The 20,290-nt window shown below is 37.9% G+C and overlaps 1 protein-coding gene across 2 annotated transcripts in view; it reads right to left on the bottom strand.

The window, feature by feature from the left end:
• FAT4 (FAT atypical cadherin 4) overlaps positions 1-20,290 on the bottom strand; it is a 142,672-nt gene that overhangs the window by 16,419 nt on the left and 105,963 nt on the right. For both annotated transcript variants that reach the window (XM_083833687.1, XM_083833688.1), the window contains exons 9-11: positions 13,288-17,637; positions 4,725-4,829; positions 3,232-3,539 (exon numbers count right to left, since the gene is read on the bottom strand). In XM_083833687.1, coding sequence (XP_083689813.1) covers positions 3,232-3,539; positions 4,725-4,829; positions 13,288-17,637 — 4,763 coding nt within the window. The remainder of the gene's footprint in view (positions 1-3,231; positions 3,540-4,724; positions 4,830-13,287; positions 17,638-20,290) is intronic.

Below are 20,290 nucleotides of genomic sequence, written 5' to 3' on the forward strand. Positions count from 1 at the left end.
AGCACTTGAGCACAACAGCACTTGTATATTACCATGTCACTCACGATCACAAGGTGCTTCAGAAACACTGACCAACTCCATTCTGCATCACCACAGGGAATACTAAGATGTGGATACTAGTGGAGAAGGAGTTAAGTGACTAGGTCATACAGAGAGAGTTAAACACAAAATTTTAGTTTTGTATTTCTTCTCATTTGCTTGTTTTACTCCTTGAAGCTGCAGTTATTTTGGCTCATACAGCACCCTACTTCTGATCTTAACAGAGAGCTGCTCCCTGCAAACACAAAGGGCATTCTATCAGGGCCTTGACCATGATACTATACATATTGATCCTGAACTTAACGAAAATGTGCCTTACAAGAGCTGTGAGTACAAATACTAGGATCACTGGTTAAAATAATTACCCAACTGGACCTCACTGATAACAGTGAAACATGCAAATACCGCTTGGTGAGCGGGACCAAGCTGACATTCAAAAAAGTGCTGGACATCATTGCTACTGAGAGCAGTCTTCCTCTTTAACTTATTATTGTCTCAAAGCTGTCAATCCCAAGAGAATGGTGTTTTTTTTTTTTTTTTTACCAGTCATTTACACTCAAGCCAATCACAGCACTTTTAATTGTAATTTCTGTACTAAGAGCCTAACCAAAGCTTTCACTAAAATCATGAAGTAACGCCTGTTAATTTAAAAAGGAGTTTTTATTTTATTCCTTATTTAGCAAAGAATTTTCCTCATGGTGATTTATTAATAACAGATGCACTGCAAAAAAAACCCTGAAGGTTAGTTATTCCCTAAATCGATTTTTTCAGAAAAAATAAACATAATCTCCAAGTTGTACATATCAGCTTCTCACGTTTCCACTAGATGTGTGGTACAGTTTTATGGCAAATTTAAATCAAACATTACTTTTTAAAATGCCTGGGTTTCTATTTTGGTTTAGGTTACTCTACAGGAGCTGAGCAAACGGCAATAGCTATCAGTATGCCATTATTGTGCAATGCCTTTTTCTCCTGCCTGCAGTGAAGTTCACGAACAATGTCTTGCTGGAATCCCAACAGATTCTCCATGCTATTTCCAAATACATACCGCAAGCTGACACACTGTATTGACCAAATGCATTCATAGCTCTCAGCCCTAAATCATGTTCTGCAGTATGCCTAAATTGTTCAATTTGCTTTTTTTAATGAAAGCTTATCTTGAATTTCTTTCCATACATAATAAGCAAACTGCTTCTGAGAAATGTCAGTCTGCAGTTCCAAAGCAGATTATTTGCCCTGTATAAATGAAACAATTCATATGAAGAATAATAAACTGACTGGTCTGTATGCCATCATACGCATACATATTTTCCTTCAGAGCTTCAACAACAAAAAATGAAATGAGTTTTTTGTTCTTAGCTCAATCAGTGTAATCTCCCTAACTTACATCGCTATGCACTGTGAAAGCCAAGCTGCAACCCCAGCTGAAGAGCTAGATATTTGAGAATATATTTTACTTGGACCAGAGTTCATACAATTTATTTTCTAATGTTAGTCAAATGTTCCTGCTTGTTACTTAAGCATTACTCTACGGTTACCTTGCTGCATTATGAGGCTTTCTATCCTGTCACTCTGCAATATCTCAGGACTGACAACTTAATGATTTTACCAGTTTCCGATAAAATCCCACTGTGCTGTAGGAAATGACAGATCTGGAACCCTGATGGGGGGGCTATTTTATACTGTTTTGGACACCTGGGAGACATTTTTCCTGCAGCAGAAATATCTAAGACAAAGGTGATTCTACTTGCATACTGTGTTTGTAAACAGCTGACATTAATGGGATGGTTGAAACTTAAAACTCACACAGAAGTATAGGTTGTATTAAATGCTTGCTTTCAGTCTGAAACATTCATAACTGAAATTTTCTTTAAATAGTCTTTTTCATGTTCTCTCTTCTGTAGTCTAGCCCTCTGGCATATCCACAAGTAAAATATTTTTTCTGTTTGATTTTTTTTTCTTAAGTGTATTTCATTTATTTGTTGCAATTTTTAAGGTGGGCTTCTATGCTTAGCCATGTCAATCACATTGATAGATATACCACATTAATGTAGTTGCTAAAATGTGAATCTGGTGCCTTTCAAGATTTAAGTGCATCTTTGAGTATAACCATTTGGAAGCTGAGAGGCAAATTATTAAGTATCTGATATTAAGGTACATTAAAACAACATCATAACTCAACATCACAATTATCTTTCATCTTATTTGGATATATAATTCTGGCTTGACATATAAAACAAAACATGAGCCCCAACCATATATTATTCTTATGTGACTTTAATTTCAAAGATGGGAAGAATATGAGATTCCATATATGTTGGCCATATCTGCTTGAAAAGGGAGCTGTTGGGCAAGAGCTACTGATTATGGATGGCAAATATATTTTGTTTCATTTCTAACTCAAACACTGTGGAGTCAAAAAGCTTGGCTTGAACTCAAGGAGCATTTGGTTTATGTTCTGCTTTGGAAATATTAAAAAATGAGAAAAGAAGAATAGAAAATATTTAATGGAAAAATACAAAGGCAGGCGAAGGGTCAAGGTACCAGACATACGGCAATCGATTGTCCCTGTATAGTTTTGGGCAAAATTCATTCCCTCTGGGAGGACTGGAGTGAAGTAACTCCCTTATTTTCTCTCAGAAAAACTCTCACAATGTAACAACTTTAAAATCTTTGCATTATTTTACAGGGTTTAAAGAAAGAAAAAAAAAAAAGGTTTTTAGTCTGATGAGATTTGCAAAATTTCTGAACTAGCTTAAGGAGGTCAGAGATGGAATTTTATGTTCGCCTGTTTCTACTAACCAAATGTTAAGGTAATTTTGAAGGGTTTTGTAGTTACTATAGTTAATTAGCTTTCCCTAATATCATTCCCGTAATCTGCATCAGTTAATTAGCCTCATGTGCAGTAATTTACTTCATTAATTATTCCTGGTTCTCGTTTTTCACATTTAGAATGCAGGGCATTGCACATGTTTTTTTAATTATTTTTTATTATCATGATACTAAACAAACCATTATAGGCATTTGAGTCAGCTGGAGTAGGACAGAAATGAGGGATTTTTATTTTTTCCCCAAAGTTGGGGGTTCTGCTAGTAAATGCAACATTACTAATTTTATGTTCCTCTGAGTTCATGTGGAAGCCAAAGTGACTTGGCTGAACCTGTCTTAAATACCCATTTTAGCATTTCTTACCATTCCAGCCCTCCGGGCAATAACTGTGTGAAATTGTCCATCAGACACCTTCTTAGTTGTGGTAAGCTTGTATGTGCCGCTGCCAAGATTGTAGGAGAATCTCATCCTTCCTTCTGTTATTTCCAGAGCCAGAAATTCTGCCCGCTCTCCAGTTTGGTTATCATAGTTATATAACATTAAGGCATTACTTTTTATAGTGGAAAACTTTATATAGATGTAATTATTGTTTGGATCCATACTGGGAAACTCCATATATGACAGCTCTTCAAATCCATAACTATTCAGCTCACAATGATTCCCAAAAACACCTGTAAAATAAAAAATAAAATCTGGTAGCAGGTAGTTGTTTTTTTTTTTTTCCTTCTAAGTATACTCCCAGAAACAAAGTATTAATGTGCTCTAGACAGGATTATAATACACGGGCTCTTTAAAAAGCCTCTAATGTATGATTAAAAATATGCTACCTGAACAGAAGAGTCTTATTCCCATAGGTAGGTGTTGAAGTTTACTTGTTTAAACTTAATAATTAACTTACAAATGACAACTAAGTGTATTGAAAAACAAGATTCACTACACTGAGCCTCTACGGTTTCTTAAGAAAGTAGGGGAAAAAAAGTTTGATAACTATATCAAAAAGAGTTATTAATTATCATCAGGCATTTGTTAACCCAAATACAGAAACAAATTTTCAACTTGCGCTGATTTTTCTCTGTGTAGATGTTATATGAACTATTTCTCAATCAGCAATTCTAACTTAAGCCATCCATTTCTGATACTTATGATATAAACACGTGATAAAAATGTTATGCCTTCTCAGTATCTTTGTTGATCTGAATATTTATATATTTCTTTTCAGATCTCTCTGTCACAATTTCCTTTGACTTTTATTTTTACTGCAGTGACAATGGGAAAACAATTTATGAATATTAGTTGTATTTACAATGGACTATGACTATAAATACAGGAAATGAATAAACTCCAAAAAATGTAAAACGTGGAAAGCAGAATGAAGAATTTATTCTACGTGTTAGTAGAAAACCATATTCAAAGCTATTTATGACATGTATGCTTTTCTATACGAACAATGGCAATTCTGGGTGAATTTGTATTCAGAACCAATCTTGCTGCAATTACATCAAGATACCTTAAAATATCGATGTTGTTTTATGTCTTTATTGGGTTCATTCCACAAAACAAATCTGGGATAATTAAATTCTAATAATTATTGAACTATTTTGGCAGTACTACATGCTTCTCCAGTTCTCGGAATTGTGTGCTGGTTTTGGAACTCAAAACTTTATTAACATGCAATAAAGTGAAAGGGCAAGTACTTATGTGGACTAATAAAGCTGTTCTGACTGAGTCAAGTTCTCTTAATGTAAACAGGACAGGGATCCATATACATATATCCATCAGTTTCATATAGGTAAACATAAATAGCATGCTTGAGAATTATTAATAGGGGAAGGGAAGATAAAGAAAAGCATACTCACCGAAGGGGCAATGGCAGTAGTACCCCTCCACACTGCTCTGGCAGGACCCACCATTGAAACAGGGGTTGCATTCACAGTAATTGACAGTGGAGTCACACGTTTTCCCTGTGATCAAGGAACAAAAGTAATTTCCAGGTCAGAATAATCAGGTCAATAGCAAAGCAAGGGTTGTATTAGAATAACGAAAGGAGGGATCATTTGGGGTTTAGGGAGGGATGGAGAAATGGAAACACAGACATTGTCCCAGCCATGTCATGGGCATACTGACCAACCCAGATAAATTTTCAAGTGTTTCACTATAATTATCTCATATAGGTAGTGTATTGCTTTTTATTAACTGGTGTCCATACAAGAGAGATCATGAAATGAAAAGAGATGCTGTACTAAAACAAAAAGTGCTGTGTTTTTTTTTCCCCCTATTGAATGCAATGTACTCAGCGTGAAGGGGATCGAGGGTAAGGACAGCCCTTGCTGGAACCTGTATGAACACAGCAGGGCAAACACAGGCTGCTATTGTACATTATATGATATTTCTTTTTCCTCATCAATTACAACCTCCTTCCTGACTTAGAGGGACCACAGTCCTCTGGAGCTAAAACATGTTACCCTGGATACACGTGCCTTTTCTAAGCAGGCATTGTCACATGTGGTAGATATTATTCACTAGAGAATATACTGAAATCACATAATTCATTTCAACAAGGAAGGGAACCAAGAGAAGAAGTGAAGATTTTAACAGATGCTGAATACTGACAAGGGGATTCTTTGTACAAAACTAAGATTTTCTTTGTCTGGAAACATTAACTACAAAAGTGTTTTGTCTTCACTTCTCAGTTTTTCATTGCTCAGCTTTTACCAGTTTGGCAGCACTTCCACTATATGCCACCCTTGGTACCTGCCTTGCTTTCTGCCTGCACTGCCAGCCTTCACCACCTATTCAGCAAAAACTTGAAAGTGTCGTCATGTTTTTCATTCATATTTCTCTGCAAAAAATTTGTAAAAGCAGACGTGCTTTTTTAAATCTCTCCTTGAACTTCATTTAGGCCCACTTTACAAAGGGTAAGACTTCTGTATGCTTCTTCTTGCATAGATAATTAATTATTTTATTCCTTGCACCATACAAGCATAAAGTATGTTTAAGTTAGAAGTACCACATGAACTTGCATAGAGGCTGTCTGTCCTTTTGTGTCACATATATTTTATAATTCTTACATGGCACATGACAGCAATGCACAGTATTATGCAGTCCTCAGGCTTTAGAAGATTGCTGGTCTCTAAAACTGAATAAAAATAGGACTGTGCTATATTAACTCTGCTGGCGTTTTTAGCCTTATCTCCTAATTAGAAAACATCCTTTTTCTGCACTTTTCTGTTTAAGCTAAAGAAGTTTAGAGACTGTTCTTTCGTGTGAGCAGGAGCCCTCCCTGTGTGACTGCAAACAGGACGGAAACGGAGCATTGGAGAATTCCTGTGGTTAACATGTAACTCGTAGATTCACCATAAATCCAGGAAACATTTCCAGTGTCTGTATCTAATTATGCTCTGGGGGTATTTATTTGTATTTTATTGTCTAATGGGCATGACTGAAGGATGAGCTAATTTTTTATGTTAGATTTTGATATTTTCTTTATTTAAAATGCATGACACATAACATTGATCTTTGACTTAGCGAAGAGAACATCTAGCAAGAATGAGACTGAGATGCTTAAATTAGCTCAATGACGTTTCTTAGTTTTCAGAAAAAAAATCTAAGATAGCTAATAGGGCTTACTCAGTCTTTTACAATTTGCCCTAAGTCCTCTTCTTTGTAACAGCTCTCTTAAAGCTAGCATATTTGCTGAGTCAGCAACAGAGCATGGATGTTTATTTTATCTGCACATATTTTAACCAGTGAATAACAACATCTTTTTCATATTAAACAATTGTTTGAATAATTCATAAAACTAATAAAAGTGTGTTTGCATTTATTCCAATTGTTTTGACACAGGAGAAGACAAATACTCTGATTAAACAATTCATCAGAGCTATTAAAACTAATATTTATTTAAAAAGAAGAAGAAATTTTGGCTATTCTCTGCCATTCACTGAAGTGCTAAAGACCTGGGAAAAAATGTATCTATTTATATTTGGAATAGTGATCCAGCAAAAGATGTCTCTGAAGCTCACTTTTTGTCTTTAAATGCATGTTAAACATGCTTATTCCAGGAAGCAAGAATCCTTCAGCCAGATACCACTATGGCTGTACCATACGAGGATTTAAACTAAATGTCTGATAAAGCAAGATTATTAGAAAAACATGGTAAATAGATTATGGGAGTTTTAAACTAGAAACTGATAAGTAAGTTAGTAGGTAAACAGTACGATATAATGCCACATATGTACCAGAAGAACAGCAACTTATTTCTATTCAGTATGTAACTCATTCTCATCCAAAAAGATCCTGATATGACCACCCAAAGCTCTTTAGACAGCTGTATTTTTTAATATGGACTTAAGATAATTTTCAGTTATACTTTTTCTTTCAAAATCCCAACTCTCCTGAATTACTTTTCCTATGTGCATCCCTCTCCAGGTTAACCTTATCGACCAACTGTCAGCTTCTTCTAAAGAGAGCTGCTGCTAGAAGGCTTCATTTTCTCTTTTCTTCAAAATCCTGAACTTTATCAATTCATTCAAACTTCCTTCTACCTTCAGATCTTCAGTCAGTTCCTCCTCAGACTCCTCTGAGACAGAAACTCTGGTGCTTCCTTTAAGTAAAGGTCCCCATATGTCAAGCTATTATTGGCAGCCTGCATTGGTTAGTCTGCTGAGACTGAGAGTTTCTATCAATTTCTGGTTTTTGGATGGTCCACCAGTGTTCAAATTGCACCTTCTTACTCTTCCGTTTTAATTTAAACTATGTTCCTCCTACATTTTTCCCACTGTTATATTTGCCCAGACTTGATTGGTAGAAGTGGATCTTTCTGGACGTCTGAACAAGGACAAAAGCTCCAGAAATATGGAAAGGTTTAGGCTGGAGGGACCCCAGAGGTCACAATGTCCAACCCCCATTTAAAGCAAGGCAACCTTCCAAGTTAGATCAGGTTACTCAGGGCTTTACCCAGCAGGGTTTTTCGCTTGTTTGGCATTTATTCACTGTTGGGATTCCTCCAGGAAAGTTGCTGTGATACTAGTTAAATTGTACTTGGTCCTGCAGACGTCTACTAAATTTCTACTTTTTTCTTTTAACACCTTGTTCTTCTAGCTCGTACAGCCACCTAAGGTGGGAACATGTCCTACCACTTTCAGTTATCTCCCTTACAGCATGCTATGTTGGCTTTCCAGTATCTTAGTACAAGATATTCCCGTTTAACATCCTAGAACTCCATTGAACACAACTGTGAACAGTTGATTTGAAAAGTATATTTATTCAAGTTTGACCTGGTTGCCTATTTCATGAGTTACAAACACAATAAGGTGTGTAATAAAGGTAAAGGTTTGGGGGGAAAAACTAGCTTGTGCATCTATTGCTTTTCCTGTTCTACCTAAGGTATTATGCTTCTATTTAGATATGATTTTTTTCTGGAGAGGGAAACAAACAAATAAAAATGACTTTCAGAGAATTATGTTTTTCTTGAGAATTGACAGAAACACTAGTTAGTTTGAAGTTTCTCCCCCACAGATAAAGTAAATCATTCAAGAAACCGTACTGTATTGAAGAGGATAAGAAACTGGCAGTATGCACAAAAGCATCTTCACTTGAACCCAAACTTGAAGTTTTACTACTTTGCAAAAAGATGAAGCCAATGATTTTTGTTAAAATCTCATACAACTAGTGCAGTTTTGGATTATGCAGGTCATTTTCCACAGCAGTCTGCTGATTTAAGGTTTACAACATGAATTTAAGAGTACTGTTCTGATAGACCTTTGTCTCACTAAAGCAACGTGCTTTGAAAAATTATGAGGTTTACAAGTTTTCATGGCTTATGTGAATTAATTTTCTAGAAGTATTTTCACAGAGTTGGATTATTATGCACTTCTCAACTGGGGAATCGTTTCATTAGGACAGCATAAAGAAAAAGGCTAATCATATAAGCTTTATTAGTATTTCAGGTTATTAAATCCAATGAGGGGAAGGAAACGTCTCAGACAATGTTTTGTGAACCAGAGACTCCAAACCTGAGCCGTCTCTGGAACTCCAGTTCAGGTAAGTGATGTGGTTAGATGAGTTTGGAGATTTCTTCTCAAACAAAGTATTGAAAGATCCAGGGTATTCATCTTTGTGTCACAAAGGCCTTTCTTGAAGAACACAAATTTTAGGATAACACAGGATAACTGATAACGGACTATCATTTATCATCCATCACCTCAAACTGATGATATCACATGCACAAGCTTATACAAAAATCAAACTTCCTGAGAGCAGTTTTTTTTTTTTTTTAATTGAAAAATGTAAGAGGAACAGATACCAACTGAATGCTCTCGAATTACATTTCAGCTGATTTGAGAGTTTTACTTTTTGTGGTTCTCTATGTCCATCTTTTAAAATGGTTCTGGTATTTTAATCTTGCATTTGAAACAATTTGACAAACCTAAATTCATTCATCTTAATGAGTCCTGGAAAACAGGAAATGAAGTGTTCAAAGGAAGGGCAGACAACTACTGTAAATCACAAAGTATATTCCTTCTAGAAAGTGATTATTTAAAAAAAAACACCTGATCATCATTAAGAGATGTAATTATAACAGATTGTTCAAACCCTAATGATGTTGCTCTGAGGTAATCGGTCTTCATAATCCTATTCAGTGAAATGAACTAAATTACCTTTGCAGTGTGATGAAGTGAAATGCAGCTGACAAAACATAATAAATCAAGTAAAGAAACTCTCAATTTTCAGGTAAGCCGTTATAAGGGTCTATAGCTCATGTACTCAAATTTACAGTGAACAAAGTATATCTCAGAAAATACTAATTTCTAATTGTATGCAATACCATGCTTTGTTTTGTTTTTTACAGAACATGCAAATTCAATTATGAGACTATTTTCATTCCAAGAGAAGCAGCAAAATTATGTATGTGATATACTGAATTAAAAATCTGCTATTTTGGCTGTCTCTTTTTTTGTTGAGGCACTCAGGGATTATATTCATAAAGAAACAGTTCCTAGCTGTATTATTACATTCACTATGGCTATCTTTAATCATATATGAATCATGATTAAAATCCCAAACAGCTGTGAAATTTTTCTGTTGGTAGTATAATAATGACATAACATTCTCTCTGACAAACATTCTCAATCTGTATTCTGATATTTGCAGAACCCATTGAATATTAAATTTGCAGCATATCAAATACATTTCTGCAGACATAAGATGTCTAAATATACTGAATATTAATTGTGATCTTATTAGATAAGCTCTACTGATATTCAACTCCAAAGATATTTTGGTTTTTAATTACACACTTTGGCGCCATTTGTTTTCTGTCTTGACCAATTAATCCCAAGACACTTAAATAATTCTTGATCCTGCAATGACCAACCGATTTTAAAAAGATCTGACTCCCAAATATAAACAGCTGCCTCAGTCGTACTCTTATTTCAAAATTATTTGTGTTGACAAGTAGTTTAAGGAAGCTCATATCAGATGCCAGATTTAATTCATACCATGAAAGAAATCAAACAGTTCAAATTGTAAGAGTCTCTCACCATATTTTCTTAGTTAAAACATTTTTTTTTTTTTCTTCAAGTGTTTGTCACATGTAGAGCTTTATTTTTAGCTGACATAAGGGGTGAACATTAAGCTTTAATACCAGAAAAAATGACCTGGACATTTCTTTAATGCTTCAAATTGTAGGCTAGAGGCATATATTACAGTATGCTGCTAGAGTTAATGAAGTGTTTTGCTTAGTTGCAATATCAAACATATGTCCATTTAACCTCTGGTCTTAATGACCTGAAGAGTTACAAGGGATAGGCGCCCTAGAATTATTTTGCCATGCTCCTGGCAAAATAATTGGATGTACTAACACAACATAAAATAAACTCCTGGATCAGTAACTTAATTAGAACTGCTTGACAATTAACAATTGCTCCTGGCCTGAGGCTCAGTAGTACATTTGTAAGGTTCACACAAAAGATCACATCAGCATCCTCTGTATCACGAGACCTTTCACATCGAACACGTATCAACTGCTGTAGTTGTGCCTTAAATGACATAGTCATGCCTTTGTTTGAAATAGATTAATCTTCTTTGCAATGAAGTAGATGATATCTCCTGTACTAATCTGGCTTAAGAAAAAAACAAAACAAAACAAAAACAAAAAAAGCCAATCCCCCAATTGCTCCACTGGTTACAGACAAGTTTTGGGGGCAATAGTGGCAAGCCCAAATATCCACACTCTAACGAGCACAGCTGTTGTAACCTGGACTGCCCCAGGGCATCTGAGATACAGAAATACACCTTAGAAGAGGTAATGGAAGCTTTATTGTATCTTCTCTAGTTAGGCTCTTTATTATGTCTCTAAAAATTGGCCATAAGCAACAATTAAAATTGTTCAGACCTTTCTTAAAGAACGTACTCACATAAAAATGTTTTAATTTCTTTTGCTGCTATTTGCTGAGGGTGCTCTAAGCACAATAGGAATGGCTGAATGAGATGACCCTGTACCTAAATAAAGTTTAATTGTAAATTGTGTTTTTTATTTGTGTCTGTTTTCCATGCACACAATGAACAGATGATAGAAAGACCATGCTACAACTTGCATTTTATCCAAAGATTATGCACAAAAAGGCTGAAGCCTTGCAGTAGTACACCCATTTTGCAACTGGGGTGCTTCACTGCAGTAGTAAGACAGGCTAGATGCAACCTTGCACCGAGATCCAATTGCAAAGTCACTGTCTCTTTTTGGTTTGAGAAACTGTCATTCAGAAATTATAATTACAGACTGGGAGTTCATCCCCTGATCAAATCTTTTTGAGGGTGATCTGAATTTCTCTTGAAGATCTGTTGACAGAAGAGAGATCTCCACCAACTATAGCGGGAAATCTATGTGCCTCTCCCACAGCCACCTACTAACGTGGCTCAGACACCTGAAGGCTGGTGAGGGGAATACCACCAGAATATATGACAGACTGTATCAGCTTATAAAGTGATGATTTTTCTAGAGAAAGTACATATGATTCACATACCGTAGTAAACACATTTGAGTTTTTTAATGTTTTTTTTTTCTTGAATGTGCCTCACATTCAATGCTAATAGCTAAAGTATTGCACAACTTTCTAATACACACAGGAACCGCAGATGGAGGAAGACCCAAGCAGACAAAGATTATGCCAGAAAAAAAAAAACAATTATGTATATGAACTTAAGTTTACAGGCTACTTGGCATAGGGCTGTTTTCCCAAATCTCACCCTGAGCAATAAATGAAGACTAAGGCTGGAAGGCAGTCATGCTAGAATAATTTCAAGCAGGCAAATTCAGCAGGCCAAAGTTCTGATGGTATAATTAGTCATGACAACCAAGTAGTTTTCTTCTGCTAGAAAAGGACTTCTCTGTATTTTCATCCAACCCCTAACACTATATATGTTACAGTGACTGTAGTGGTTTAAGAGAATTTGCAATCTCAATCTGTTGATACTTATCTTAAAATAACTGAAAGCATCCAGAACCCTTACATGAGGAGCCAGAAATTTAATTTAATATAATTTAATTAATAAATGTGCCCTTTGATGACTGCAAATGAAATACACGTAGTTTCCACATGACACTATACACTAGAGCCTTGTTACCGTGAAAGCCAAATCTACTTTTCTAGGAATAATATGTAACAAATATTAGAGAAAAAATACTCAGAAGAGGTAGGAATGCTGAAGCCATTTCTGTTATATATATATATATATGTTTGATCATTTTGCTTGAGTTTTGTTTTCTTTCCCATATCCTTCATCTGTTTTCTGTCCTGTACAACTGTAAGCAATTTGGGGCAGATGCTGATTTTCTTGCTTGGAACACTCTTAACAGACCCAAAATACTACTACAGTATGCATAACAATAACAAGAACAGTAAAAGTCATACTTAAGCATTGGAAATGATTTCTACATATTTAATAAATTAAAATAGCTTTTGAAAAATCCTTCTGCTCTAATACAAATCAGGTAAGTGAGATTTGCTGGAGGACAGAGCTAAAATGAAATAATCATAGAATCATTTAGATTGGAAAAGACCTCTAAGATCATCTGGTCCAATCTTTAACCTAGCACTGCCTACTCCATCATTAAACCATGTCACTAAGCTTTACATCTACACATTTTTTGAAGACCTCTAGGGATGGTGACTCAACTTCTTCTCTGGGCAGCCTGTTCCAATACTTCACAACCCCTTTCAGTGAAGAAATAATACTGCAGGCACCTCGTCTTCTCAGTTTTCATAACTACAAATACTTTCTTCTACATGACCTCTTCACCTATTGGAAATGCACGTATTCAGACAATTGCAGCTGGAATTTATCATGGGCTAAAAAGGAATGTTTCTGCCCTTTTTCTAATTCTTCTTCACTATGAGATGAAGAGAAGTGAAAGCGTACCTGTATATCCAGTTTTGCAAACGCAGTTGAAGCTTCCGGGGAAGTTCTGGCAGGCAGCACCGTTTTTGCACGGGTTGGAAAGGCACTCGTTGACATCCCTCTCACAGGCCATGCCGGTGAAACCCTCTGGGCAACTGCACGAGAAGCCCCCCACCAAATTGTGGCAAGTCCCATCGTTGTGGCAGGGGGACGGGAGGCACTCGTCGATGTCAGTCTCGCACAGGCTCCCCTCATATCCTGGCATGCACCGGCACACGAAGGACCGGAGGGGCTCGTTGGCTACGATGATGACAGGGACACTCTCGTGGGTCCTCAGAGCTGGGCTCACAGCCAGCCTCCTCGCGCAGCTCCCTCCATTCTGGCATGGGTTCTGCAGGCACGAGTCATGATCCACGGACTCGACCCGCACCCCGCTCTGGCGGAAGAGGATGTCTTTGATGCTCTCGAAGAAGGTGGCCACACCGCTGGGATTCACGTACTGGTTGCCGCTGCGTTTGACGGCTGCCATGAGGAAAGTCTGGTTGCTCTCCTCATACAGTCCATAGAGCTGCACAGCTGTGCCCAGCCCCGTCAGCTGCGAGCTGGCGATTCGCAGGAAGTGCAGATAGTGGTTCGTCAGGAAATCCCTCACGGTGTGGATGCTCAAGCGGAGGAGGATGCTGTTGTCAATGGTGGCGTTACTGAAGCCCGCAAAGAAAATCCGGACGCTGCTCGTGACAGCGCCATGCAACCCGTCGTTGCTGAGGACGGCCAGGTCAAACACTCCATCCGTGGACCTTGCCTGTGAGTGCAGCTCACAGGTGCCCCCGGGAATACTGAAGAGGCTGGTGACTCCTGAGGTGAGGGAGCAGTGGAAGCTGTCTAACACATCCGGATCCTGCGGCTTTACGTTGCCCAAAATTCCACCTGGGAAGAGGTTGCCATAATAGTGAACAAAGATTTCTACCGTTCTGGGCTGAGACGGGTTGTCGTTTTGGTCTATTACCTTTATCTGCACAGTTCCCGTGGAAGACATCTGAGGAACCCCAGAGTCTCTCGTAATCACCGACAGGTAGAAATCGCTGATTTGCTCCCTGTCAATCTCCCTCGTTGTGGTCAGAACACCGGTGGTGCTAAGGCTGAAGTAACTGGTTGCAGGGCCAGTGCTGAGCAGGTAGTACGTGAAAGGACCTTGGTTTGGAGGGAGATCGGGATCTGATGATTGAAGCGTCATCACGAGAGTTCCTGCACGATTATTCTCCATGACTTCTCCTTGACTGGTGGACAAGGTGGGGCCGTTATCATTGATATCTTCCAAAGTTACCAATAAAGAGGCGCTGCCTGTAGCAGACGGAGTTCCTGAATCAATGGCCAGCACGGAAAGATTGTACACAGGCAGCGTTTCTCGATCCAGTTCTGCAGTGACAGTGACCTGTCCTGTTTGAGGGTTGATGGAAAAGGCACTGTTGTCGTTGCCAGACCCAATGAAATAGGAAAACCTGCTCCAGCTAGGGACAGAATCTGAATCAAAGGCACTTACAAATGTGACATGGGTTCCTGGAGGAACACCCTCGCTGATTTGTATGTTGTAGGTTGCTAAAGTGAAAACAGGGGGATCATTGGCATCCAGTACAGTAATATTGACTGTTACTTCATCTATATCCGCACCACGAATGCTTCCAAAATTTTTTGCAAGAACTTTCAAAGAGATTCGTTCTTCTTTTTCTCTGTCAAGAGGTCCTGAAACATAGATCTGGCCACTTTTCTCATCTATCTGGAAGCCTTTCTTTCTGCTGTTGCCAAAGATAAGGTAATGGACTTCTCCATCAGTTCCCATATCACGATCACTTGCAAAAACTTCACCTACAATGGTACCTTTGGGGGCTGCCTCAGAAACTTCAAAATAATAAAGCTTGGACACAAAACGGGGTACATACTCATTCGTCCCTTCTAACTGGATGTTGACACTAGCAAAGCTGCACCTCTCTTCATCTGGAACATTAAAAGCCTTTACTGTTAAATGGTAACTTTGCTTTGTTTCATAATCTAAAAACCCCTGGGTGGTGATTGTCCCTGTATTGGGGTCGATGACAAAGAGGTCACTATCTGAGGACTGAATAGCATATGCAATCACAGCATTAGGTCCAGAATCAGCATCAGTGGCATTTAAACGAATAACAGTTGTCCCACTTGGGGCATTTTCTAATACGTTGGGAAAGTAGTCCTCAGGGCTGAATGCTGGAGAATTATCATTCACATCAATGACATTTATGGTGACACTGCAGTAGCCTGTTCTGGACACCCATCCTCCATCTGTGGCAGTAACAACTAGCTCATGCTTTTGGTGTAACTCAAAATCGAGTGGTTTGGCTAGTGTCAGTGTACCAGTAGTTGTGTTAATAGCAAAGGTGCCAGCCTCATTTCCAGACGAAATGTTATATCTGATTAACCCATTCATGGCAGCATCTCTGTCCCTGGCTGAAACCGTCCTGACCACTGTTCCAACAGAGTGACTCTCCGGGATAGTGACACTCATGCGGCTCTGAGAAAACTCAGGTGTATGGTAGTTTTCCTCTGTTACAACTATTTCAACAGCTACCTCAGATGAGAGTGGAGGATTACCTTTATCCTTTGCTTTTACTTTAAGTAGAAAATTTTTGTTCAAATCAGCCATTAGTGAAGATGACACTGAAATCCAGCCTGTATTCCTGTCCAGTCTGAATTTATTAGTTTTGCTTTCATCAGAAACAAAGTATTCCACTTCAGAATTCAAACCAAAGTCTTTGTCATCCACTGCAGTAACTTTAATTAAATTTGTGCCAACTCTCACGTTCTTAGTAACAGGTGTAAAATATTTAGGAGCGAGGAACAGTGGTGCATTGTCATTACTGTCTACTATGTTAATCGTGACGGTTGTCTCACTCAGCAGCGGAGGACTGCCCCGGTCTGAAGAAGTAACTATGAAACTGTGCCTATTAATGTTGACATTGCTTGAACCGCTCGAGTTTTGGTACCTAAAATATTGCTTGTTGAAAATTTCCCCTGTGGTTGCATTGATCCGGAAGAACTCGGACTGGGATTTTATGAAGTAGAAGACTTGACCGTTAGATCCTTCATCGGGATCAGTGGCTGAAACCTGGGTGACCTTCAACCCAATCCCAGGAAGCTCAGGACACTCCAAGTAATAGGATGGCTTTGTAAACCGTGGGGCATTGTCATTGACATCTGTGACAAATATGGTGACATCCGTGCTCACTGTCCAGCCAGAGTCATGTGCAGAGACTCTGATTCTGTAGCGATCTGTGTCCTCCCTGTTTAGTGGTCTGCTGACTGTAATATCCCCGGTGCTTGGATTTATGATAAATGGGAGACTTGTATCGCTTATGGAGTACCTGCTGATAGCATTCACACCAATGTCTTCATCTGAAGTTGTGACTCGGGTTACAGTAAAACCCAGGGGTGCATTTTCAGGCACAGAAGCACTGAATATCTGGGAAAACCTCGGGGCATTATCATTTTCATCCAAAATATTAACGATAACTTTGACTGTTGTGCTCTGGAGGGGGGTGCCTTTATCTGAAGCCTTTATGGTTAGTGTGTATTGAGACAATTTCTCCCTGTCCAAGGGCCTGACACTTCTGATCTCACCAGTGGCTCGATTGATACTGAAACTATTTTCTGTATTGCCCTCGATTATTTCATAATTTAACTGTCCATTAACACCACTGTCCCTGTCGACAGCAGCCACCGTCAGTATCTTCCGTGGGGACAGGTTCTCCACTACTTCAGCAATGAAGGGATCTTGCTCAAACTCCGGTGCGTTATCATTGACATCTACCACTGTTACTTCCAATTTCTTATACGAGGAAAAGGGAGGAAAGCCTGTATCTCTGGCCTCAATCCAAACCACGTATTTCTGTATGGCTTCAAAATCCAAAGCCTGACCGACAGAAAGCTGTCCTGTAACCTGATCGACCAGGAAGGTGTTGCCCAGGTTACCACTGGCGATGTAGTAGGACAAGGAGCCTCCTCTGGCTGAAGACCCAGAAACAGTGGTGACAAGCGTACCGACTGCTTGGTTTTCAGGAAACGTGAAAGTCTCCTGTTCAGCGTGGACTCGAGGAAATTCTTCTCTGTTCACAAATCTCACAGTGACAGTTGTTGAGTCTGTCTTGGGGTACCGGCCGCCATCCCGCACATGGACAGAAATGGTCACTTCAGACTCTCCTGCCAGTGCGTTAGAAGTTAGGATTGCCCCTCTCTCTGGATCAATGTTGAATTTCTCAGAGTTTTTCCCCACAAGGGAATAATGGAGCTCAGCATTGGAGCCAGCATCAGCATCGGTGACAGTCACTGCAAACACAAATGAACCTGAAACGGAGAACAGAGGCAAGTCAGTTCATGAATAAATGCATGATTGTGGAAAATGAGATACCAGCTTTTCAGTTGGAAAAACTTGTGAGGGTAACCCTTCTGATATTCTTCCCTGAGAAGCATGCTCTTTCTTAAACTGCTCTGAAAACAAACTGTTTCACAAAATCTGAAGTTCAACAAGCTGAGTTTGTGAGCCCACAAAACATGCATGTGGCCATAAAATGTGGGTCTGAAAACTAGGTCACTGCATTCAGGGAAATGTCAGTATGGATGTCAGTGTCTGTGCATACATCTGCACTGGCAACTGGACCTACAATTTTTTGGAAGTCTAGCATCCCATTTCTGGAACATTTACATTGCAAAAGACATAAATCGAGTGAGACTGAATGGGATTTTGATTTTTTTGAGTTACTCATCATTTATTTATCCATGTAAAAAACAAAACAGATCAACAACAAAAAACTTTCTGTAATTCAACAACTATTAAGGTTTGTAAGTGAACGGGCAGCACCAGTGGATATTTATTTACCCTAATGTCTCACCTTCCCTTGCAACCTTTTCTTCTTATTTCTCCGATATTCCTCCTCTGTCTCCAATAGCCTCATACTTCTGATTTTTAAGAGTATTGAGAGGACAATAACTAATGAGACCACATTTTTAAAAGCATGCTGATCATCTGAGATAGAAGTGCTGAGTCACACAGGAATGAGGGTGCTAAGTCACATAGAAATAATAATAATAAAAAAAAAACTGTTGCAATAACATGAATATATTATGTTTCAGGTCTTTCACATTTATATTTCCCAATAAGCTTCACTGTACAAGTACTCTATTAGCATTTCTATTTGCAAGGAGAATACAGGGTTTTCTTTTTCACTGGAGTTTATAGATTTAATACACGGCAGATCTTTTGAATTTGATACTGTCCAGCCAATTTGCAGAACACTCTGTTGATATTTTACTAGTACTTAAATTTACAAAATACCAATTATGTATAAAAAAAACAATGTTATTTTCAACCTCTTAAGGCAAAATCAGTTACACACAGGAATTACTTTGACAGTGTCTCCTTAAAACTATACTTGATGTCACTACCTGTCATGTGCAATGATACATACTCCACAGGGAGAAATATTTAGACAAATAGAGTATTCAAATTCTTGTGAGAAATGAGATAGGAAATATTAGATTTTTGCTTCAGTTAAAAAAATTGTATTATTAATTACTATTATTAGTTTCTCTTCTTAGTCTTGATTAAAAAATGTTGACAGAAATTAAGCTTTGTTTTCTTTCAAATGATACACTACATATTCTGATTGGAATAAAAGCAAAAATCTTGTACAAGTTTTGAGGGTTTGGTGGTGTGGTTTTATTCTTTTATTTTTTTTAAAGCTACATTGCAATAAAGTGTTTTTTTGTAATGGATGCCATGTCTGGTAGTAAAATCATTATCAACAGCCTTTCAAAATAATTTGAAAAGATATTAACATTTCCTTTTAATGAAAGTAAGCTATCAAATGTAAACAAAGGGTGTCTGTATCTCAAGCTTTTTGCTAAGTTAAAAACAGTTAAAGTGGCTTAGGCTTTCTATGCACTTTTAGATATAAGGGGTCTCATACAAAAAGCGTCCAAAACCAGTATTGCCTGAATACATCAGTTAAACATATGTATGCTCCTCATAATCACATTTAAGGAAACAACCCAGAAAGAACCATACAAAGGCACTGTGCCATAGTCCGGATACACAAAGACTCACCAATGCAATAATAATATTCTTTCATTATGCTGTTCTGGAAACAGGGAAGAAATAAAAACAAATTCATTCTTCCATAAAAAGGAGAAGTATTTGCAATTGTTTAAAATTTAGAAAGACAACCCCAAGACACAGAAATAAGCCTTTTTTTTTTTCTTTTAAAGGAAAATTTGTTTTGTAAACCATTTGTCTTGGACTTCTCTCTGTAGGAATCACATATGGATGTATGCAAATGCATGTGAAAATGGACAGTGCTGCTGGCTTCAACAATCAACCACTACAACTGCAGTTTGGTGAATCTGTGGTAATACCACAATCATCTTTATAAATCTTTTACTGTTTTGGGATAGCAGAAGTTTCAATATCAGTCTATTTTAAATCTTGGAAAAATCTTAGTATTAGAATCATTCAGTATATTCTCCCTATCTCCCTGCAAATGCGTATGTTCTCCTCTTTCTCCTTGTAATGCCAATTCTGTAAATAGAAAATATTAGTATTTTAGACTTACCCATTTCTAATTATTTATCAGGCTTGTTTAAACATAAACAGAAATTAATGTCTGCATTGAGTGAAGTAACTGTAGCTTAGGTGCAAGTTCAACAAAAGGAGGTTTGCTGCTTGGCTTTACTTTTACATTACTTCACCACTTGGCTCAATGAAAGGCAACATAATTAACATCCGAGATAGAAGATATGGAAGTCTTTTCAGAAGATGTTGACAAAATCCTCTTTAATAATTAGTCAAGGCTGCCAAAAAATATCTACATGCAGAAGGAGACTTTAAGAGGAAAATGAGGCGACTGCCTTCCTAACCCTGACAAAACAATTAAATTTGATCACCTGTTTGCCTATTAGATTGAAAGCTGGGTGCTCATTTATAGTATGTCCTCTTTACACA

This window comes from Anser anser (assembly GCF_964211835.1).
Source record: "Anser anser genome assembly, chromosome: 4".
In the NCBI taxonomy this organism is placed as follows: domain Eukaryota; kingdom Metazoa; phylum Chordata; class Aves; order Anseriformes; family Anatidae; genus Anser; species Anser anser.